The sequence below is a fragment of the Pelophylax lessonae genome (assembly GCF_965119305.1).
Source record: "Pelophylax lessonae genome assembly, chromosome: 12".
Lineage (NCBI taxonomy): Eukaryota > Metazoa > Chordata > Amphibia > Anura > Ranidae > Pelophylax > Pelophylax lessonae.
In genome coordinates this window covers 87,099,933-87,125,351 of record NC_138779.1, presented here as the reverse complement: position 1 = coordinate 87,125,351, position 25,419 = coordinate 87,099,933, and the positions used below count along the sequence as shown (strand labels likewise).

Sequence of the window (25,419 nt, the reverse complement as noted above, 5' to 3'; positions counted from 1 at the left end):
ATAGAAAAGGGTAGATTAAAGCAGTGGTCCCCAAACTGCAGCCCTTTGGTAGACTATTCAGCTTTTAGGGAACTATTCCTCCCCTTGACACCAACAATGAGGCACTATTCCTTCCACTGACACTAACAATGGGACACTATTCCTTCCCCTGACACCAACATTGGGGCACTATTCCTTCCACTGACACCAACAGTGGGACACTATTCCTTCCCTGACACCAACAGTGGGACACTATTCCTTCCACTGACACCAACAATGAGGCACTATTCCTTTCACTGACACCAACGATAGGGTATAATTCTTTCCACTGACAACAAAAATTGGGGAACTGTTCCTCCCACCGATACCAACTATTTCTACCCTAATACCAAAGATGGGGCATTTTTTACTCCCACTGGGCACAGTCCAGCCCCTCTAAAGTCTGAAGGACAGTAAACTGGCCTTTTCTTTAGAAAGTTTTGAGACCACTGCCATAGACCACGTATTTTCAATGGCCACTAGCACAAGAGAAGTCACTCCTGCTATTTTTTTACCTTTTTTACATACATATTGGTGTACTGTAGTGGGCAGTGAAGGTGGGTTGAGGGGCCATTTAAGATGTAAAACAAGGCACATACATAACATGTTGCAGTTCACTGCGGTAAAGCATGCAGTACTGAGCACAATACCATGTTATAGGGCCCCTAAGAACCACTAAAAAAATGTAGGTACAGGCGGTCCACGGGTTACAAACATCTGACTTACAAATGACTCCTACTTACAAATGGAGGGAGACAACAGGAAGTGAGGAGAAATCTCCCCCTAGGAAGGGAAATTCACTCCTGTAAGAGTTATCATGGGAAAAGTGAGATGATATCTTTTGGACAGGGACATAGACAAGCAAAACAAATGTTACAGGGGTGTTAATCCTTCCCAATGCTATCCAAAAAAGTAAAATGTGTTTTTTTGGCTGGAGCTACCCTTAAAAATGATACCTGTTCTGACTTACAAACAAATTCAACTTAAGAACAAACCTACAGACCCTCTCTTGTTTGTAACCCGGGGACCGCCTGTATTCATACCAATTTGATAAACATCATTATGATAAGTAACAATATTTAATACTAAGAAATCTTTAACAGCATGAACTGTTTTTTATTTTAAAGTGTAACTAAACCCAAAAACAAAAAAGTTATATATTGCAGGTTATCAGTCCTTCGATATGGTGGTTGCAATCGTTTTCTTTTTTTTTAGGCTTCTTTTTCTCTTTATTTTCACCCGTGATCTGACCAGCAAGTCAATAATTTTTCAGCTTCCTTTAACAGACAAAGCTGTCTAGCAAAAAGGGCAGTTATAGGAATGAGACAAGCCATTTAACACCGACAGGGGTGCTTTCAGTGGTAAGTTTTTTTAAATTTTTATTAGTTTTATGTAAAACCTTTATCACAAAAGGAAAAAAAAACTGTTAAAAATGCAGTAGCTGCAGTTAGGCTTTAATTTGTTAGTCACTTAGGAAATGTCCATCTAACACTACCCTCTTCTCAGGTTGACAATGCTATTGTCCAGGGGGGTTATGTTGTTTCTCTATAGATACTATGGAGGATTGAACATAACCACCTAAGACAAGAAATGTGTTTACTGGCTGGATCACCAGAAGAAAACAAAGGATAAAAGACACAGAACATGAAATCGAATGCATCCATCACATCTATGGGTTGGAAAGCTGCATTTTTGTGATTAGGTGGGACATACCAGCCCACAAATAATCAACAGTGCACCAGCCTGTCCTGCCAAATGCCAGACTTGCCAGACAACCAGACTGGGCTTGGGCCTAAACTATGACAGCATATGAATTACATGCTGAAACTGTTTTTTTTTTCATAAATTTAATTTTATTGTGTTTTTTTTTTGTTTTTTGTTTTTACTGCAGATGCATTTATCCAGTTTGCCAAATGAGAAGCCAGCAATTTATTTTCTGTATGCAGTAAGTTGCTGCTGTCTATTCAAGGCCTAAAAATCCTACCAAAAGCTATTACAGTAAGCAGTTATGACAAGATCACCATGGTAACAAGATACCTGCAAAGTTATCCATATCCTTGAATCCCATCCCTTGTAAGTAGATAGATAGCACAGACAGAATAAGAATTTAGAACAATGTACCGTATACATTCCATTGAAGCATTTAAATGCCTTTAATGTATTGTTTATGGTTTCAGAAAATATATCTGCTGCTGAGAACAAAGATCAGCATGGAAAGGACACAAAGTCATATGTGAGACGCAGATTTGAATAAAAACACCACAGAACCAGTGAGGTCCTCTTCTTAGTAGAAGTTATAGCTTCTGGGCCAGCCAGTAGCAAGAATTCAGTCCTATTTACAGTACTCCTTGCGTAGCTCTGTAGAAAAAATAAAAGCATAATGTTACTTGCCGCTGTTACTGAAAAACATCCTTTCCATAACTGTAAAGAATTCTTTCCAAAGACATAATAAAGTAAAACTGCACTTTATTTTACAGGAAATGGACATGTAGTCCATCGCTAATCTGCCCACATTGGAACTGCAATGACTCTCTTGTGAGTCAGTGTTCATTGTACTTTAACCACTTCCCGACCTCTTACGTTATATTTACTGCGGCAGGCTGGCTCGTACAGGCAAAATTACATAGGTCTACGTCGCATGCCTTGGAGGGGCTAGGGGGCGAGCACGCGCCACCGCAGGCGCACTCCCGCCCCTGATCGTCAGTGGGGAAGCCGATGCATGTGTCAGGCGGCTCCGATTGCCGCCTGACACCCGCGATCACTCCTCGCAGAGAGAGAAGGACGGTCGGCTGTTGTAAACACAGCTGACCGTCCTTCTCCCTGAAATAATTACAGAGCTCATATGATCCTTCTATATAGGATCACATGTCTCTGTGGTCATCTCAGAAGCCACACTCCCCACAGTTAGAATCACTCCCCTAGGGTCACATTTAACCCCTTGATCACCTATACTGTTAACCCCTTCCCTGCCAGTGTCATTATTACAGTAATAGTGCATATTTTTAGCACTGATTGATTACTGTAGTAATGTCACTGGTACCCCCAAAAGTGTCAAAAATGTCAGTTAGGGGTCCGATCTGTCCGCCACAATGCCGCAGTCCCGCTAAAAATTGCAAATCGCTGCCATTACTAGTAAAAAAAAAAAAAAAACAATAAAAATGACATAAATCTTTCCTGTAGTTAGTAGACGCGATAACTTTTGCACAAACCAATCAAAATATGCTTATTTCGATTTTTTTTACCAAAAATATGTAGCAGAAAACAAATTGGCGTAAAATGTTAAAAAATTTTGATTTTTAATTTTTTTTGGGGAATGTTATATAGCAGAAAGGGAAAAATATTGTTTTTTTTTTTTTTCAAAATTGTCGCTGTTTTTGTTTATAACGCAAAAAATAAAAATCGCACAGGTGATCAAATACCACCAAAAGAAAGCTCTATTTGTGCGAAAAAAGGATGTAAATTTCGTTTGGGTACAGCATGGCACAACCGCACAATTGTCCGTTAAAGTAAAGCAGTGCCGGATCACAAAATAAGGCCTCGCATACTAGCTCATTATGAAATACTTACCTTAAAATGAAGCCCCAACACAGAGCCCCGGACACCGCTGTGGGAGCTGTCATGCTCCCTCTGTGTCTCTTCTGGGTTTGTCGGCTCCGGCGCTGTGAGTGTCCGGAGCCACGATGACGTCGCTCCCACGCATGCGCGCGGGAGTCACTTTCCTGCAAGTGCCCGGCAAGGAACTCTGGAGTTCCGCCGGACTTTCAGAGCGCATGCGCCGCTAGCGTCAGCGGCTGCATGCAGGGCAAATATCTCCTAAACCGTGCAGGTTTAGGAGATATTAATTGTACCTACAGGTAAGCCTTATTATAGGCTTACCTGTAGGAAAAAGTAAAAAAATTAGTATACTACTGTTTTAAGGCTGACTTTAAAAGATCAGTTTTCAAGCTGCAGAATTCCATGCCCAACCCAATGAGGATCATTTCACTGATCTGTAGCCACACTCCTCCCCTTTGCCAAGCCAGTCCCCAGAGACTGAGGTTTTCCGAACGTCTCAGCTAACGATGACATCTCCTTGCTGCGTGTACAGAGCGTACTTTGAACTGTTTTCTGCTCTGGATCTCTCTCGATGATGTAGATGAATATTGCCTGTTATAAGAATCAGTCTCAGCCAAAGCTACCAATTAGTGGTCAGAGTAAGAGAGCATGAGGTTTACTTACCGAGGTCTAAGTCAATGTTCTTTGGAGTGAAGGGTCTGTCCATAGCAGCACGCTCCTTCAAGATGTTATTTTTATAATCTGGGTAGCAAACATATTTTAGGTTTTATTTTTTTAAACTTGTTTAAAGTCATAAAAATACATCTGCAGTCTATTTTGGGTGCATTTTGCTGACTTTAAGAATATTTTAATTTCGTCAATTTTCCTTAATATTCTCCCAAGGGAAACATGCATTTTTTTAAGTTAATAGTCTTTTACTGGACTTTTTTTTGGTACTATTTATATAAATTGTTTCCGAGTTTGCACATATCATAGAAAATTAGGATTTTCTTAAAATCTTTACCCATAGTAGTTTGATAACAATAATGTTCTTTAACAAAAAAAAAAAAACATACAATCCGCATGCCCTTGAGGACTGCTGGATTATTCACCTTGGAATCCCTCTGGGTTACCGTTAACAAGTCTCCCGGTGGGACGGGAGACCCGGACGAGCCGCGGAAGGCGGCAGGAGGGGGGATGTCCCCTCCCGCTCCTTGTAATGACAGCCGAGCGGCTTTTCAGCCACATTGGTTGTCATTACAAGACAGCCGACCGTCGGCTATGGACGCCGGTAACGGGGTGATGCCTCTAGCTGCAGGCATCACTCCGGTACAAGCACTTTCTGAAATATTGGTAATATCGGCCACCTTGTGGAAAGTGCATATTGGCCCTCGATATATCGGCTTTGCCGATAATCAGTTGATCCCTAGTGTGCATGCCCATTCCTGCTATCTGTAAAATGCAGAAAATTCAGCTGAGGTGTTGTAATGTTAACATGCAAATGTAGCACTTACAGCATCAAGACACTGGAGATATAAAAAGTGGTAGAGAAGATGATGGAAGTGGATGGAGCAGCAAGGGAGCCGTCTTCCATGTAGGCAGTGGAAGAGGTAAAGAAAACCTCCATGCTTGAGCTACTGTAACCAGTTGTCTGTGGTCAGCATTGCAGGTAAGGCTAGACTGCTAAACAGGGGAAAAAGAGGGTAGAGAACCCTCCATGGACTGAGGTTTGGAGACTCACCTTGTGTGTAGGTGCTTGTACCGCCCCAACTTATGCTCTTTATCATGATCCCTTCCAAACCCCACTCCTCCTCTGCAAACTTTGTCTTTCTCAGCCTATCTCTACTTTTCAGGTCTTTTACTTTCATAGCACACATCTTTCATGCCTTGGCAAAAGCTTGAAGAATACTCTTCTGATTGGGACCCCCCCCCCCCCAACACAACACCTACATTTTGATGGAGTTCTTTACCTCAATTTTCACCAGACCCACCGAGATATCTAGATTACACAGAGCCCCCTCTGAAAATAATGCTCATTCCCTATTTGGTAAATGGGGCTACATGTGGTACAACTACTGTATATGTGGCATTTTTTTCCTTTGTTTTTTTAACCTTATGTCAAGATCCTTGTACGATTAAAGTTTATGTATGCTTTGTACTTAGGTTATATAAAACGTCTTCAATAAAAAAAAAAAATTTAAATGAAAAAGAGAGTATAGGAGACTGAGAATAATAACTATTTGCTTGCAATTACAATTTATATTTGCTTGGCTAAAAAATATCTTGAAATGTTTTTGGTCCTGACCATAATCAATATAGAAAGATCCCTTGTACAAAACCAATAAATAATCCATTAAAGTGCTATTTTTTAGTAAGATGGGCTACAAGATTGAATATTAAGCTAACAAGGGGGTAACTGGGCACAAAAACCCAGGCTTTGATGCTTTAAGTAGTGAGCTCTAGCATTGGCTGTGAAGGACACACTCATTGCTATACATATCCATTTCATAGAGCAATTTTTTTTCTGGGTAGATGCCAATAAGTGATTTACAAAAGAAAACACTCTAAAAGTAGAAAGGACCTCTGAATATATGCTGTCTTAACATGAAAGGCCAATAAATGATGAAACAGCCAATAAGTCCCCCTAAGTGGAAAAATTACTCTTGGATGAGTGCAATTTATGTGGTGAACCATTAAGTGTAGCAATACATTGCCCCCTGGGACAATCTAGGCTTTCATTGGGTTATTCTTTGTTAGTATGCCTTTTTGGAGAGGCAAATCTATTATTATACTACAGAAGAAAGGGACTCCTGAGCCAACAACGATATCTACAGTACCTTGGTATTTCCCATAATTCCCTGCTTCTGAAGACTTACAACAGTAATGGCACCAAAAGCACCCACATTTATTGGTTTATTATCTCCTAGTAAATCTTATAAGCTCTGGGGGAAGAGGAGAAAATCCGCTTTATAGTGACACTAAACTCTGGTTTAAAGAAAATCTATTGAAGTATGTATTCTTAACTCAAAAATTCACCTTGTATTGTTCTTCGTTCCCTCCAAATCCCCTATTTATTTTCTCCGACTTCGACTTCCCATTTCAGGGTGGCTACGTTCATTCTCCATGTTCCCACTGTATGTAAGAACATAGCTGTCCTCTCTTACTTGCTACTGAGTTGGACCAGGGACTATGGGATTTGTAGTATACATACAGCAGTGCACGTAAAGGCAACTAACAGGTTTAGGAGCTCACAGAGGAGGCAGAAAAACACAGTATGCAACGACTTCATGAAAAATTGATTACAGGGCCATTAGGTAATAGAAGAGTATTGATTAGTATTGGAGAACAAGGATATAATTTAGTGGCACTTTAAATGCATCTTCTGCTTTGTTTTTATGTATGCTTTATAAAAAAAACATTTAAAAAAGTAAATTTTTGTTGTGCACCTTACACCTAATGAAAAAAAATCGATATAGCAACAGGGTAGATATTTAATTACCAATGTGGAGATCCTCCTTTTTATACTGAATCAAGTCTGGGGGTCTCATGCAAATTTCCTTCATGTTGACCTCTTTCCTGTAGAGAAAGAAGTAAAATAGTGAAAATCTGATCTATTATTTAACATAATCACTGTGCACATCATTCCATTCACTTCTACAGTCTATTGATTGGCGACATCTCTTAAAACCCTTCCCTCCCACCTACCTATTGCCCCCATAACCTCATTCTCTTATTATCCAGGATCCAAAGCAAGCCATATATTAGACAACTTTCTGGTTGAAGGAAAGAAAATTGCTTGATTCCCCCATCAACACAGTCAGTGTTGATGGGGGAATCCCTCCCGCGGCACTATTGTGTTCTGACAGAGGGAGGTTTCCCAGGTATCAGGGTACAATGATCACTGCTTGCGGCTGTAGTCGCTGGCAGTGATCAAATGAAAAAAAAAAACAGCCTGTCCATACATAGATCAAAATTCTGCTGATTCCTGCTGAACCGGCTAAATTTGGGTCTCTCTATGGCTGACCTTAATAACATGTGCTCCCCTAGGCTTAAAAGCTCACTGTACTAAAAACTAAATGACTTTCTTTTTTTTTTTTCTTTTTTTTACAGTGCATACGGAAAGTATTCACAGCGCTTCACTTTTTCTACCTTTTGTTATGTTACAGCCTTTTTTCAAAATGGATTAAATTCATTCTTTTCTTCAAAATTCTACAAACTATACTCCATAATGACATTGTGAAAGAAGTTTGTTTGAAATCTTATCTAATCCATTTTGAAATAAGGCTTTAACATAACAAAATGTGGAAAAAGTGAAGCGCTGTGAATACTTTCTGGATGCACTGTATAACACAGTACACCACCAAGCATGGGAATAAGTTGCTATGTGTTGTAGAGTGCTCTAACGTACATTTGTTGGTAGGGTGCTATTAACAGTGAATGGCACTACAGTGTACCTGCAAGAGGTTTTAACAAGAATGGAAATGATGAAACTTCCTGAACGAATCCACCATACAATCTATGACACTATGCACATTTTTGGAAAAAAAAAAAAAGATGGTCATACTGGGGTTCACTTAACTTTCAAACCAAGTACTATAATATCCCTATCAACTGAATGTGACCACTGTATTATATAATTTTCTCACTACTTTTGTGTTGGTCTGTCATTATACTTAGACAGTTAAGCTATCAATAAAGTACCTTATTGTATCATTTGTTTTTTCTTTTTCTTTTTTTTTTTTCCATTTTTTTTTCCAATCGTTACATTTATTTAATCTGAATGTACCCTGGGTCTTCTTTGTAATGTTCTGTAATATTAATATTAACAATTTTTTGGATATATATGTTTTAATATCTCTGTACACATTTTTTTTCTATATGATTGTACATGTCCTAATAAAATTATTTGTAAACAAAAAAAATAAAATGTAAGTAAAAAAAAAGAAAAACACATTTTTTTTCATGTGCTGAGGGAATGCAGGCAACATCACATGGGGGTTACTGTAGTGGGTTCGACAGTGTTGAAGCTGTATGTAGAAAGACCCATACACCAAGGTAGGTAGGGGTATTCATAAAAACTGTGAATTCCTGAAGGGCGGAAGTACTAACTAAAGTAAATAATGTTCTACCTAATGTTGGCCTATCTCATAGTGCCTAAGCATCTCACATGTCTAAACATGTATCCTAAAAATGTACATTTTGTTCTAAATTTCTTCATAGGCCTCATGCACACGGACCTATTAAAATACTCCTATGTACGCTTGATCTTTCTGCCAGGAGCTGAAATACATGCATTTATGCGCACCTACAGGCGCATGTGATTTAGAAACGTAAACATGTAACCTCATTTTATTGGCTAGAATATTAATTTATTCTAGCAACTAGTATGCATTTATGTGTTTACTTGCATATGTGCTCCTCTCTGAATGCAGGGTAAGGGCATTTTCTTTAATGCCGCTGAACACTGCTTTAAAATATAAAATATGAAGCTAAATGCCACAATGTACATGGACCCATTGGCTAAAATAGAGCTGCACCAGAGGCATGACAAAAAATGCAGTGTTTTTTTTCTGCTCGTATGCATGTGGCCTTTAAAAGGCATTGTTCTTGTGCCTGCAGCCTGAGACATACTATTCACACAGATTGTTTGCCTTGGTATAACAAAAACTCTCACTGAGGTCCGCTGTTAGAAGTTTTAGATAAAGTGATTCATATGATTTTTAATACTACCCCTATTCATCACCATGAATGGGTCTTGGTCTTGGTGTTGTTTAATGCACACTTTGCATTTCTGTGAATTGTCTTTTTTTTTTCTTTCAATCCAGATTGTACTTTTGGATGGGATAAACAGCTCAATCTCCATATTTGTGGACAATACTAAATTAAGCAGGGCAAAAACTTCTACGCAGGATGCGTAAACCTTACAAGAAGACTTGAACAAAATAATGGGGTGGGCATCTTCATGGCATATGAGGTTTAATGTTGAAAAATGTAAGGTAATGCATTTGGGTGCCAGAAATATGAACACAAGTTACTCATTAGCATTAGGGGGAGAGCCTTTGGGGGAATCTAAGATAGAAAAGGACCTGGGGGTCCAAGTAGATGACAAACTCAGCAATGGCATTCAATGTCGAGCTGCTGCAAGCAAAGCCAACAGACTACTGGCATGTATTAAAAAGGGGATTCACTCCATAGATAAAACGATAATTCTCCCACTCTACAAGACTCTGGTCTGGCCGCATCTGGAGTATGCTTTCCAGTTCTGGGCACCGGTCCTCAGGAAGGATGTGCTGGAACTGGAGAGAGTCCAGAGAAGGGCAACAAAGCTAATAAAGCGACTGGAGGACTTTAGCTATAAAGAAAGACTACAAGCATTAAACTCATTCTCTGCTGGAGAAGTGACGCTTGAGAGGGGATATGATATTAATGTACAAATACCGTACTGGCGACCCTTACATAGGGAACAAACTATGCAGCAAAAGGGAATATAAAAGTACTAAAATTAGAAGAAAAGCAATTTAACCTTAAACTGCGTAAACGGTTCTATACTGTCTGAGTGGTAAGGATGTGGAATTTTCTTCCACAACCAGTGGTATCAGCAGGGAGCATTGATAGTTTCAATAACTATTAGATGGGCACCCTAACGACCACAACATACAGGGGAATACAATGTACCATTGACATAAACACACACTCACACACTCATCATAGGTTGAACTGGATGGACTGGTGTCTATTTTCAACCTCACTAACTATGTAACTATGATATACAAACCTTTTATATACTGTAACCAGACTCTGTTTTAAAGTTTGTACATGTTTTTTCTAATTAACTAATAAAACATAAATTTGACTTTAAAATGATACATATGAATCAAAGGTTACTTACGGTTGAGTTTTACTCATGTGATAACCATAACCTGTGAAGGAGAAACATTGGATGTAAAAACTTGGACTAATGATGATAGAAAACAATCAATAGGACCATCTTTATTGCCCTTAAGTAATTTTCAAAAACACAGCTTACTTTATTTCCGGTAATAAGCCATTACACTCTAGTGTGTCCACACAATATTCCCGCTTTTGAATTTGTAAACTCTAACAATGGACTTCTCTTTTTTGGTCACTATGAATGTGTTAAATACAATGTAAAAGCTTTTTGTTACGTATATTTTGTAATTTTAAAAAATGCTGTTTATCCTATTTACATTTACAAGTGTTGTGAGCTGATTACATTTTGTGATCTCTGTCTGTCCTGACTGTGAGGCCGCATTCACAAGTAAGCATTCCAGAAACATACAAAACTGTGGCAAAATATGCTTTAACCTCCCTGGCGGTATGATTGTTTCCGATTTTAGGTGCTGAAAGCCGTACCATTATTTTGCATGTAATTCTTAAGGACGAGCAGCCCAAACCAACTATTTACATATTATTATTTTTTTACTGTGCGTTCTTCTTTATAACATCTCGGGTATGATAAAGTTTGAAACACAAAATCATAAATTATAATATAATAAATAACTATAAATAAGTTAAAGTATATATATGTAAATAAAGTACAGTAAAATTGCAGGCAAGGGCACTGGGGGGGCAAACTGGCTCGGGGTTACCGCTAATGGCAGTGAAATTCCACCCCGAGCCACACTCGGGAATACCACCAAGGAGGTTAAGCTTGCGATGCCATTTTCAAAGGCACCCCAAACGCAGGTAGCAGTCCGGCTTTTTGTCTCGCAGCCAAACCTGTAACAAAATGCGCAACACAAAACGCACTTGGCACAATTAAAAAAAGGTACATGAGCTACTTTGGTGCATTTGTCGTACATAGGATTGGCTGCCCTATGCTGTTGACAAACGTGTCGTGACCCACCTATCTATCCATTCACTTTGTATCCAATCAGACAAGCCCTTGCACTACATCAGGGAGGTCCAGCCTTTGGGCCTCATACAGCCCCAAAAAGTTTAGTATGTGGCCTGGGCCCATCTGGAGAGATGCTGGGAATGTCGCACAAAAATAGCCACAGCCTACATTGATAAGCCAGGCAAATGCATGCCTGGAGGGATACCGAGAATGCCGTGCAAACATAGTTGATGGGTGCAGGTTGTGTGCGCTAATTAGGTCAGTTGGTGAACTGCTTCCTGTGTCTTACTGGTTTTCAGGTCCCAAATCTACATACCAGGAAGTCATGAACTTCTTTATGGAACACACCAGGGGCTAAGGTAAGGCCTTGCTCTAAAAATCAAAGAAAGCTTTTATTTTTCTCCAACAGAGGTATATTAATGGTATATTGGTGCATAGAAGAGCTAGAATTTAGTATAAAAAAAAGTTGAAGCTTTCATGCCGGCCATAGATGGAGTGATTTTGCAGGAAAGGAAATCGCTTTTTTTTCCCATCAACACAGTCAGTATTGATGGGGGAATCCCTCCCACAGAGCTATTGTGTTCTCAGAAGAGCCACCTCTTCTGGTAGAACACAGTGTTTTTTGTTAGTGGCTATAACCGCTGGCAATAATCGCATAAAAAATCCGACAAGCTAGTTGTACCCAGGTCGATCGATTGGTCAACTTAGACACATTTAGCTTGCCCATACAAGGTTTGAATATCAGCTGGTCCCTTTGAACCGTCTATGGCCAGCTCTACTCCCCTTTTTCTGTTGTGAGAGGCAGGTGGGCTCCCAAATGTAGCATTTACAAGTCCTATTGGCCATCACAGCAATCTAAAGTCACAGAGCCATTCTGATTGGCTCTGCGCATTTTGTCAGTGATCTGTGCTATCTACTGACAGCACAATCTCACACTTTGTGCGCACACACAAGTAGTAAACATAGCATGATTTTTAAACAGCACTCCAGAAATACTACCCACATCTCTCCACTTTTTTAAATGTGGCAGCATTAAAGGGGATAGAGTTGACTCCAGGGTCCCTCTCTTCACATCAAGAGTTAATTGCTAATTTTTTCAGGGAATAGAGTAATAAACCAAAATACTTACTTTACTCCTCATTTCCTTAGGCTTCCTTCCTGCTGCATGACAAGTTCACCAAGTTGATTCTCTTTGCTACTCCACTGGTAGTGGCCTCTCTAATGACGTTATATTCTGTACAATGCAGGACCTGTGGTCCTACATTGTACATCAAGACGTTGAGTGTCCCGTCCACATCCCAGAGTGTAAAATATTAAAGTAAGTACCTCTACTTACTCCTCTATCTCTAGAAAAAGGAGCATTTACCCCACTCACTGCAAGGAATCATTTTTGTTTCCTCTGCAATTCTGCTTTAAAAAAAAACACCCAAAAACAGTTGAATTTAGCCTTCCTAATGACTTTAATGCATTTCCAAAAATGGACAAACTTCAGCAAGATGTCCTGCCAAAATGTATGGCAAAGCAACAACTCCTGATTTTACTCATCCCTATCATTATGTGCTTATCAAGGTCTAAATGGATGCTTATGGAGTCCTACCATTATTTCACAACGGATCATTTTTTAGGTCTCTTTTTCTTTTTTTTTTTTACTTGGTTGACAGCCAGGCAACACAGTAATATAAATCTAATTTTATTTGTATTACATTAATACATTTCTCTTTAGAATTTTATTTTTTTACTTCCTAGTCCCCTAGCCTGCTGTTATGCTTTAGGTAAACTGATATAGGCATGCCGTTGTATTCTTTGTTTTTACAGAAAATTGCAGTTGACAGGCTTGCAGACGATTGGCCAGCCTGGGGCTGCTCTTGTTGTGTTTGCTACGTGTCAGAATCTGCGAGCTGTACTCACCTTTTCTGCAGTGTTTGCGGGTGATGAGAATTACAGCTGTGAGCAGGAGAAGGAAGAGTAGAAGGGTTGCCAGGATGTATCCGAGCTGCTGGAAGAAATGCAGCCTGTTTTCCGGAATTATAACATTGATCACTTTGTTTTCCCGGATGATGGTGGAATCTGTGGGCATGAAAACAACCAAGTGGGGAAAATTTAACACAAAATTATTTTTAAAAAATACAGGCAACAAGTGAAACCAGTTAGTAAGCTTCTAATGCCATCCAGGAAACATTGCAACTGTGCTAAGGTCAGATAGACCAATTCATTTGCCTTAAAGCTGAACACCATGCAAATATACAAAATACAAAAGAAGTTATTTATTTTAAAAAATGTAAAATGCAGCTAGTGAAATCACCTGAACTTGACTTGCACCCTCCCTGTACAGGAGCACTAAGACTGGTGGAGGGAGTGGCAGCACATGAGGTCAATCACTTGTTTTGCATTCTCATGTGCTCACAGGGAAAATGCTAAAAGAAGCAAAGAGCAGAGAGATAGCCTCATTGGTCTGTTGATGCGCCTTCTTTATGCAATCACAAAATGGGGCAGTGAGGGGACCATAAAGAGGAGCTCCATGCTCCCCCCAAAAAATTAAAAGTCAGCAGCTACAAATACTGTAGCTGCTGATGCTTAATATAAGGATACTTACCTTTACAGGGATCCAGTGCAGAGATGTCTTCACCAGAACCGATTCTTTAATTGGCTTCGGGTGCAGGTGCCGGTGTTCTGTCGAATAGTGCATCACGTCAGATAATGCTGCGGTACGTAACGTCACTCCAGCTGATCTACTGAACAGCTGGGGTGACGTCAACACTGTGCATGCGCAGATCGTTGGAGGCATTATCTGACGATCTGCAAAGTGATGTGAGTGAATCTAATTGTCAGATTCTGCCTCACTCTCTCTGTGCAATCCACGAGACTTGAGCGACGGAATCCGCCCTCCAACACACCCAAATCTGCACTGCAAGATCTGCCTTGCAAGATCTGCCTTGGTTGATGATAGACTAGGCAACAGCATGCAATGTCAAGCGGCAGCTGCCAAGGCTAGCAGAATATTAGCATGCATAAAGAAAGGGATGAATTCCAGAGATAAGACTATAATCCTTCCACTTTATAAAACTCTGGTCCGACCTCATCTGGAGTATTCGGTCCAGTTCTGGTCACCAGTCCTCAGAAGGGATGTGTTGGAGCTGGAGAGAGTCCAGAGAAGGGCAACTAAACTAATTAGGGGATTGGAGGACCTTGATTATGAGGAGCGTCTGCAATCGCTTGATTTATTCTCCCTGAAGAAGAGACGCCTGAGGGGGGACATGATAGCAATTTTTAAATATCTAAATGGGGATCTAGGCTTAGAAAAAAAGCTGTTCAGTCGAAGGGATTGCATGAGAACTCGGGGGCATACAATGCGATTAGAGGAGAAGCGTTTTAACCTCAGGCAACATGGGGGGTTCTTTACTGTTAGGGCTACAAGATTGTGGAATTCTCTACCACATGAGGTGGTTTCTGCGGGTAGTATGGTGGCTTTCAAAAGACTCTTAGACGTACATCTCAAGGATCAGAACATTCAGGGGTATGCAAGATGATTACAGCCACACACATCTACACAGGTTGAACTGGATGGACTTTTGTCTTTATTCAACCTCACCAACTATGTAACTATGTAACTATGTAACTATGTAACACACCCAAATCCGTCCAACAATAATAGTTTTCCGCCTTTGACTCTGCCTATGATGTCACTCAAGTCTCATGCTTGTGCAGAGAGAGTGAGGCCGAATCTGACAACTAGATTCTCCCTCCGCTCTTTGCAGATCGTCAGATAATGCCTCTGACGATCTGCGCATGCACAGTGTTGATGTCACGCCAGCTGATCAATAGATTAGCTGGATTTACATTACGTACTGCACATGGGCAGATCGTTGGAGGCATTATCCAAGGGGATGCGCTATTTGATAGAACACTGGCATCTCAAGTAAGGGAAACCAGCAGAGAAGCCTGGCGGCTTCACAGCCCGTTCTCCGAGGTGAGCCCTGGTGCGCCTTGTGAATGGTCACGTAGTCTTATGGAACCTGTGATGTGTCCCAAAAGACTGCGGAGGATAGAGGGGGGGGGGCAGGGGGCGAACTTCCGTGGGGAATATGACTGGAAGTGACTGTCAAAACCAGGTATCCGCTCCCCCCTGCGCAAAAAGTGCTAAACGTGGCAGTGGAGGGTGCAAACAAGCGGAACTTCCCCTTTTGGGTAGAGCTCCACTTTAACTGCAATAGAGAAAGGTCTGGTCACCAGAATGGCTGTGATGGGTCAGGACTGGACGGACAGAAGTACAAATCCCTTGGCTGGTAAAATAGTTATCATATACAATATGTCATTCAGTGGGCATAAGAGCACAGAATGAAACACAGTCACTATTTGCTTCTGCTTAGCAAGAAAGCTAGGCTGGCCATATATTATACAATTTTCTTGTACAATTTTCATTTAGATTTACCAAAACCATATAATATGGGGGCAAACAAAAACACTTACAATTTGTATTCAATCAGGCAGGCCCTTGCACTACATAGTTGAAGGTAAATCTAAAGGAAATTAAATAAGAAAATTGTATAATGTATGGCCAGCCTTTATTTCTATAGCTGACTATTTTTACATGTACTGTATATGTAATAATAGTATTATGTTGCAAAGACATAGATAGACACGGCATTGCATGACTCCAGATCAACTTTCATTGCAAATATTTTGCAAGTCTGCTGCGAGTTCTGGTTCAGTTATATTGTACAATAGTCATCCCGCCACAGGGGTGGGGTCACTTCACCTGTTGCTATAGGTAATGTGGATAAATTAATCTCCAAATATTACAGCAGAAACTTTGACATCCTAACTTATTTCTTATTTTTTTCTGCTGCATTATAATTGTGTTAGGCTGCAAGCCCTCTAATGTAAACACACAGCAGGTGTTTCTATGCTGTTACAAACCAAATGAGCCCTGATTTTAGAGTCTTTTTGTTATTTTTGAGGATTATTTATTTCACAGTACAAGCAGCCAGAGAGGTCAGTGCAGGCTTGTTTTAAAGTTCAAATAATGCCGGTTAGAAATATATAAATGTCCATAACCTTGGCACAGGCGCACTTTAAGGAGAAATGGGGTAACCTCTAGGTAAGGTTGATCTTATTGTAATTGCTGCCTTATATAACCTAGTGTAGGTGCTTCTAGAGATTAGCACAGGGAACTCACCGTACCGTATAGAGGAGCTTTAAACTGGCATTTGTTATTAATCTCACCTGCAGAGCAATATTTGGACATAATGCTATGCTAGGCATGCCTAAATTTTGACACCCTTTTGTGCAAGCTCCTCCCCCTTGTGTCATGTGATTATTTTAATAAGATCCTAGAGTGGTCAATTAGAGGCATGTTATCCACATTATATTCACATGTACTGTATGTACAGATCACAAAGAAGACAAAAGACAGATGGTTTCAAGCTCAACAGAAGTATTGACAGTGTGAAAAGGGCGTCATTGCGGTAAATAAAGCTGTGCAAAATGTAAAGATGGTTTACAAAGAAGTGCACCACTAAACAATCAGATTTCAGTTTAGTGGCATAACAGCTCAGAGGAGTTTTAATTACAAACATTCTCAACAAATATCCTTGTTGACAGCCAGGTTTAGAAACCACCGAGGGCCTATTCAAAACAACTGCAGTAAACCAACAGCGAGCTACAAAAATTAAAGAGCTGATCCCAGCTTTATGATAAATGTTACTGCAAGCTGCATACTGAGACTTTACCTCTGGCTGGAGCTGCTGAGGTTTCCTTGATGGGTTTCTTTGGTTCTTCTTCCTTGGGAGGCTCTTTGGGAGGCTCCTTAGGAGGTTCTTTAGGTGGTTCCCTGGGTGGATCATTGATTTTTAGATGAAAGATTCTACGTTCATGAAGCCCACAGTAATGATGGTGAAGATGGCAAGAGTAGGTTCCTTCATCTCCTTTTGTCAGATCCGATATATGAAGGGAAAAGTCTCCGTGGGCAAATGCTTCATCTGTGATGTTCATCTTTTTTCTGATGAAGAGAGGACCATACGAGCGCTGCTCCCCAGAAGCGTACATGTCGATCAAGCGATCGGCTCTATCATGTGGGATTCCTGGGGCTTGCCGATCCCAATGTACCACTTGCTGGTCTGCTTCACGGTGGCGGTCGGTCCATATGTGATTCCAGTTCTCACAGGGCAGTACCACATCAGTGCCAAGCAAAGCCACAATAACGACTTTTTCTCCATCCCAGTACATCTTCACTTTACGTTCTATAAGAGAAGAAGTATTTCCCATAATAAAATGCTGAACCCCTAATGCTGTTTCTGATTAAGAATTCTAACAGCAATGCCAAAGAGTCCAAACTAATATTTTGCAATGTGTTTCTTAACCTCCCTGGCGGTATGATTGTTTCCGATTTTATGTGCTGAAAGCGGTACCATTATTTTGCTAGTAATTCTTAAGGACGAGCAGCCCAAACCAACTATTTACATATGATTTTTTTTTACTATGCGTTCTTCTTTAAAACATCTCGGGTATGATAACGTTTGAAACACAAAATCATAAATTATAATATAATAAACACCTATAAATAAGTTCAAGTATATATATATATATATATGTATGTATATATACAGTATATATATATATATATATATATATATGTGTATATATATATATATATATATATATATATATAATATATATATATACACATGTACGTATATACGGTATATATATATATATATATATATATATATATATATAAGTACAGTAAAACTGCAGGAAAGGGCACTGGGGGGCAAACTAATGTCAATTTATTTTATTTTGTAATGTAATCCAATAGGATTAATAACTGATATATTAATAATATATCAGTGTGTGTGTGTTTTACTTTTCAAATTTGCCGCCGGTTCCTACCCCCTGCGAGCGTCACGTCGCAGGAGACGGAAGCTGGGCACACAGCTTCGGCCGCCGTATGCTGCAGGGACACATCGCGGGATCCCGGGGACAAGGTAAGTACCCTCTACCAGGATCCATCGATACTCCCTGGCAGTACCCCGAGTGTGGCTCGGGGGTACCGCTAATGGCACTAAAATTTCACCCTGAGCCACACTCGGGAATAACGCTAAGGAGGTTAAACGAAGCTAAAAGGGGATAGAAAATGAATTACATGGCAAGATCCAATTAGTTATCGTTAGCTGCAGCCTTGTGACTTGTCTTTTCTGCTTCCCTGTCTAAAGCCTGGTACACACGATGAGATTATCGGACGAATAATTATACTTTTTTGTTGCATGCTAGTCTCATATCGAACATGGAGAGGGTACTCAAAGTACGAAAATTCTCGTACGACAGAATATAACTTCGGAAGTGATGTCATGTGTTGAATTGTTTTGTAAGTCTTTTGTTTCCGAGTATACGTAGTCTTGCTCTTAAGATTTTTGTCGGGCGAAAACTGTACTAATTAAATGAAAATTAGAATGTTGTGTTCACTAAGGCCCCTTTCACACAGGGGCACACCGCTCGACGGAGTCCGTTCTGCTCAGTGGGGGATTGATTCGCCGATCCACCGCTGAGCAGGCGGATGACAGCTCCGTCTCCGCTCTTTGTGCAGAGAGACGGAGCTGTCAGATCCCCGCTGTCCTCTATGGGGAGATCGGATGAGAACGGACCGCCTGTCCGTTCTTATCCGATCCCATCCGATCTTCTAGACGGATGGAAAATAGGGTTTCCATCCGTCTGGATTTCACGGACAGGATCGGAATCGGATAGCAGCGGGTGTCAGTGGAGATGTCTCATAGGGATGCATGGAGCATCCGATCAGGTCCACCTGAGAAACTGACAGGCGGATTGGATCAGATCGCCCGTGTGAAAGGGGCCTAAGGCTGGGTTCAAACTGATGCAGTGCAGGAATCACAGTGATTCCTTTGCCCGCATCAGAATGGCAGGAAGTTCACACTGCGCTCTGCAAACCGCTGCAGGTGTCATTATAAAGTTAATAACACCCCCAAATCAGGTCGCAGAACACAGTGCTAACTGTGGAATCGGATCGCATTGGGTCTGAACACCCATGCGATCCTATTTCAGTGCAGAGAAAAATAAAGGGTCCTGCACCATTTTTTTGTGAATGCGATACAATTTCAGCCATACAAACTGTAAGACTGAATTCACACCGCACAGACATTGCATGTGATGGGTACAGGAATGTGATGCAAATCACATGCGATGTCTACAATTGCATCAGTGTGAGCCTGCACCTTAAGGTTTTGTCGTCTGAAAAGTCAGAATCGTTGTCCAAAGCACTATACTAACGATCAGAATATCGGCCGATCTTTTGGCGTACAAAATTTCACTTCCGATTTTCTTATTGTGTGTAGGTTTGCTTCACAGCTATGCGTTTGTTGGTGCTTTTTGCAGAAACGCACTACAGTACATTAAACATGGTTTCCTATGGGACATGTTCACATCTAGGCTTTTTTCACCCGCTACGTTTTTGACGTAAAATGGTGCTTTTTTTTTTTTTTGCTTTTTTGGTTCCAAAGACTTCAATGGAGAAGCTGCAGAAAAGGATGTAATGCGTTTTTCAACCGCTATGTTTTTGAAATGCAAAATTGTGCTTTTTTTTTGGTTCTATAGACTTCAATGGAGAAGCTGCAGAAAAGCATGTAATGCGTTTTTTGCTGCAATTTTACCGCAATTTGTGCTTTTTCATCTGCCCAAAAAAAACGTGTCAAAAAAAGCTTATAAAAACGCAAAACACAAATCGCGGCAAAATTGCATGTGCAAAAACGCACAGCAAAATGCACTGTAGAACCCACCAATCGCAAACGGCATAGATGTGAATCAAGCCCATATAAACTATATACAAATTTTGAGGGAGAATTTTTTGATTAAAGCCATAGTTCCTGGTATGTGTGTGGCTGTTATGTGCAAAGGGGGTGTGGGGGCTTAAAGCACATCTTAACGCGAGTACAAAACTTTTATATAACACAGATTACCAGCCTTTGTTGTAGTAGCTGCATTAGTTCTTTTTTTCAGGCGCGTTGTTCTTTATTTTTACCTGGTGTGGTGATCTTGCCACTAACACACTACCTGCCCTAAGGTGACAACGCTCACTCATTGAACTGTTTTTTTTTGAGGATCATTGTTTTCATGCTAGACTGGTCACTTGATTTAGATTACAAATGTCTCCCCCCTCTCCTTATCTTCATAACAAGAGGGTATTCCATAATTACAGAGAGAGCTGGTAAGGCGAATAACTGTGTTTGGAATTTCAGTTCATTGCAAAGAAATGCAAAAGGACACCGGATTTCTACCAGAATCTACAGGTATTGTTCTGTGTTTGCAGAAAATGTTCTTAGCTTAAAAAACAAGGAAACGAATGCAGTCACCACATTGGGTAAGCCGTAGTATATTACATTTTTGTTTTAAAGCTTTTTTATATTTCCAGGCTTGTTTAGGGTGAGTAGAAGCAAGAAAATGTTAATTACCTAGTATTTTTTTATCTACTGTATAAGGGTTTGTTCAGGCGTGTGGACGGGGGGGTTGGGGGCGTTCTGTTGACGGCCAACAAAAATGTTATAGCATACACACCAGATTTTTTTCGGCCGAAATGTCGCAGTCGGTTGTCGGAAGCATCATACTAACAAGCCGACAATCGGCCGATCGGACATTGGCCGAAAATTTACGGCCAACAATCGTTGCGTGTGTACGAGGCTTTAGGCAAAAAAGAACAAAAAAAGGGCGCACCGACCTAGCGCATTATCCTCAATAAAAGGCTTTATTTAAATAACATAAAAAATGGCTACTCACAGACGTAGATAAAGGTATAGCATATCAAGCTGAATTGCTCAAAAGTCCGTGTTTAGTCCATATAAGCGTCCATGATGAGATGACTGACGCGTTTCGAGGACCAGCCTCTTCCTCAGAGTCTCTGGACGCTTATATGGACTAAACACGGACTTTTGAGCAATTCAGCTTGATATGCTATACCTTTATCTACGTCTGTGAGTAGCCATTTTTTATGTTATTTAAATAAAGCCTTTTATTGAGGATAATGCGCTAGGTCGGTGCGCCCTTTTTTTGTTCTTTTTTGCCTTTAGTATCGGTGGACTACCCCAGTCCGTAAGGGCAGCAAGACCTTAGCCATCTGAGAAGCCAGTTGTCAGTCCCGTGAAGTGTGTGGTCAAGGGGTCTGGATACCAAGCGCAGGAGAAGGGTGGCTACACCTTATTGTACGAGGCTTTAGTTGCAGCGCAGCGGTTCAGCATTTTCAGGGTTAAAGCAAACAGTGAGGAGGCCACATATTGACACATGTATGAAAATTTTATAGCCTGCACATCCAGTTTTTGTTGTACGAAAATTCGTAATCACCGGTCGAAAGCACTCTACTAACAATCCGAAAATCGGCAGATCGTTCGTCGGGCGAGATTTTACTTCCGATTTTCTTATCTTGTGTACGGGCCTTAACTCTGCAAGTGTTATTTCTTTCCAGCATGGGTGTGCTGTGTGGCTGAAGGAGAAGTGCAACAACCATAATGTAGCATGTAAAATGTAATTTAATATGAAATGTAAAAAAGCACTCACAAAGTTAAAATAGAGCTCAGCATGATAGTCAGGTAGCGTCTGGGACAGGGAAAAGCATCTTGGTTGCCTGTCTGATTTCTGAGGCTACCTGACTGTCACGCTGAGCTCTATTTTAACTTTGTGAGTGCTTTTTTACATGTTATATTAAATTCCATTTTACATTAAAATTCACTACATGCTACACTATGGTTGTTGCACTTGTCTCCCCCCCTTCTTTTTGTCCCACATATGAGCCTAAAGGGTCCTTGTGCACGTGCAGCTGTGCACAGTCAACGTAAATGCTGGCAAATGCATTTTTGCCACGTTTGTGTTGCATTCTTGCTGTGTTTTTGGTGTCTTTTGCACCAAAATCGCAACCACATTTTCCATTCCTTTTAAAGTTTTTTTTTTTTTACCGCACCAAACATGCACCGAAAATGCAGCATGCAGGACTTTTAAAAAACTCAACTGACACACAACTGACTGGTGTAAAAATCTCCATAGGATTAATTGGTCATGCATTTTACATCCACTTTTGGTGAGGCAGAAGCTGATCAGTGTGAAAGGGCCCTTATCTGCACATTTCTAATGTCCTTGCTCTGTGAAAATTGTTCTTACCTGACTTGGTGGTGTTCAGCAGGACTCTGACTGTTTCATCCAGGTGACAGTAGTGATGATGGAGATTACAGGAATACAAACCCTGATCACTCGCTGATACACCTTTCCAAAAAAAAAAAAAAAAAAAGGACACAAGTTTATTATCACATTTTTATAATAGACTGCAATTTATGTTCAAACTTATTAAAAGGAAAAGAAAAACATTTGCAAAGTACTATGCTGGGAATTTGGCAACCATGCTATTTCAAGGCAAAGGAAGGGAAGGGAGTGTGGTATATTGGTATGGGTAAGTGGTGCTACTCAATATAGTATGTGCAAAAATAGTTCTGTATACAAAATATTCAAACCAGGTATAAATATAATAATAATAGTGATAAATAGATATAAATATAATAATAAATAAATATAAATATAAAGGTGCTTGTGTCCACTCGTGACATACAATATTATATGAACCAATAAAGTGACATGTGCATGAATAAAACTTAGTGCCGCGAAAAAAAAACTTACAGTATATGTAATAAAACCATAAAGGATATAATAAAGAATGTTCACTAAAGTGCAGAGTGCATAAATGATGCAATATGTCAGAAACGTAAAACCAAAAATTATTATAAATGTGTAAATCGTGCAGAAGGACAATGGGAGGTAAATCAAATAAATGTCTATAACAAAGAGAGTCAGGAACAATGCTGGTCGTGGAAAGTATTTTCATCAGTGTAGTGAAACCAGTCTTATAAATCGCACTTGGAAAATGGGCTGGACTTCACGTCGATCCGTCACTTCCGCTAAGTGGTCACGCATCCGCACCCGGACATACGGCTCGGACGCTATACCACCAACGCTATACTGAATACCTAAATGTGAGTGGATATTATTATTTTTGTAATAAAAAGTTTATACATACTGCACAATGGAGTGTCTACCTTCTGTATTTGGGGCCATTTGAGGACCATCCCGAGGCTTTGAGGGCACACTTCTCCTACATCTGCCAGGACCTAACAGATCCAGAGGGAACCCGCAGGACCACCCAATTTGCTGTGCAGGCTTGATACCCCTTTATGGGGAGGGCATTGCGGTGAGTGCATTTCTTAAGGGGCAAGGAATACCGCACCAAGCACAGCAAAGGGCAAAGTATAATATCACATCTGATACGTCTTCTAGTCTTCAACATAGTCCCCATATACATTCACTGTATGGGACTTCACGGATTTCCACTTGCGCAGAAGCACTTTTCCAAGTGCGATTTATAAGACTGGTTTCACTACACTGATGAAAATACTTTCCACAACCAGCATTGTTCCTGACTCTCTTTGTTATAGACATTTATTTGATTTACCTCCCATTGTCCTTCTGCACGATTTACACATTTTTAATAATTTTTGGTTTTACGTTTCTGACATATTGCATCATTTGTGCACTCTGCACTTTAGTGCACATTGTTTATTATATCCTTTATGGTTTTATTACATATACTGTAAGGTTTTTTTTCGCGGCACTAAGTTTTATTCATGCACATGTCACTTTATTGGTTCATATAATATTGTATGTCACAAGTGGACACAAGCATCTTTATATTTATTTATTATTATATTTATATCTATTTATCACTATTATTATTATATTTATAGTTAAACCTGGTTTGAATATATTGTATACAGAACTATTTTTGCACATACTATATTGAGTAGCGCCACTTACCCAAACCAATATACCACACTCCCTTTGGCTTCTCACTCTGCTGATAAGCTTCTGGGTGGGCAGCAAACTCCCTTGTTTTATACATAAAATCTTAATTTTCCATTGCGCGGGATTACCTCAAAACTAAAGGAAGGGAAGGACCTACCATTTGTGCAGACTATGCAGTTGCACAAGTATCTTTTGGGACTTAGGGGCTTATTTACACTCAATGTGAATTGGGTTAGTGCTAAGCCCCCCCCCCTCCTGGTCGATATTGGTTCATTTCTAAGGGAGCATTCACACCAGGGAACCGCGCCAATAGCGCGGCTGCAATGTGTGCTGGGAGACAATGTGCCGATTTCCTTGTTTACAGAACTTTATTGAAATGTCACTTATTACAGTTCAATTCCCTGCAGCAGTTTCGCAATACAGTGGTTTGCATTGCAACCCGCTGAAAGATGCAGCATGCAGTATTTTTCTTAAGTGTGCACATCGGCACTCTGTGGTGTGAACTGACACCATAGGAAACAAACAATTTTGCCTTGTCTACACATTGGGGCTGTGCTGGGTAAAGCTGCTAGCCTAGCCCCAGTGCATCTGGTGTGAACAAGCCCGTAGGGGGTTTGAGAAGTGGGAGACATTCTTAACCTGGATGCCTCAACTGTGATCCTGGTTTCCAATATCCGAGTGTATTCCCTGCTTGGTCAGGACTAATGCAGAATGCTTCTCCTATTTTCATTTGATACCAGTTTGGGCTGGTATCTATCTGGAGGTGTATGTGTGTGTATGTGTGTATGTATACAGATATACAGGGCCGGGACAAGGAGTGGGCAGGAGGGGCGCTGGGCACTGTGATATCATGTGTGTGGGGGGGGGGGGGTGAGGAATTTTGATTTAGTAGCATTTATGTTCAAAGGGGGGAAGAGGATTTGTGCTAAGAGGGGGGAATTGGAGGGTTTGTGCTAAAAGAGGTGACATGGTAAAGAGGGGAAGCTAATTTTGCTAGGAGGGGAATTTTTTCTTTGGGGGGGGGGGATTTGTGCTAGTAAGGATGAATGGGGAGTGTATGTGCTAGGAGGGGAAAGTCGGGGGAGAGGGGATTTGTTCTAGGACGTGGGGAATTTGTGCTGGGAGAGGAGACTTGTAGTGGGGGGGGGGGTTGCATACTCAGAGGGGAA

The 25,419-nt window shown here is 40.5% G+C and overlaps 1 protein-coding gene across 1 annotated transcript in view; it reads right to left on the bottom strand.

Moving 5' to 3' along the window:
* Positions 1-1,848: 1,848 nt before the first annotated feature.
* Positions 1,849-25,419, bottom strand: part of MXRA8 (matrix remodeling associated 8) — a gene marked incomplete at its 5' end in the record, with an annotated part of 75,198 nt that continues 51,627 nt past the window's right edge. The window contains 7 exons of the mRNA XM_082274660.1: positions 1,849-2,376; positions 4,237-4,314; positions 7,052-7,128; positions 10,442-10,472; positions 13,319-13,477; positions 17,140-17,649; positions 22,562-22,663. Of these exons, the coding sequence (XP_082130786.1) occupies positions 2,351-2,376; positions 4,237-4,314; positions 7,052-7,128; positions 10,442-10,472; positions 13,319-13,477; positions 17,140-17,649; positions 22,562-22,663 (983 nt within the window). The 3' untranslated portion in view covers positions 1,849-2,350. The remainder of the gene's footprint in view (positions 2,377-4,236; positions 4,315-7,051; positions 7,129-10,441; positions 10,473-13,318; positions 13,478-17,139; positions 17,650-22,561; positions 22,664-25,419) is intronic.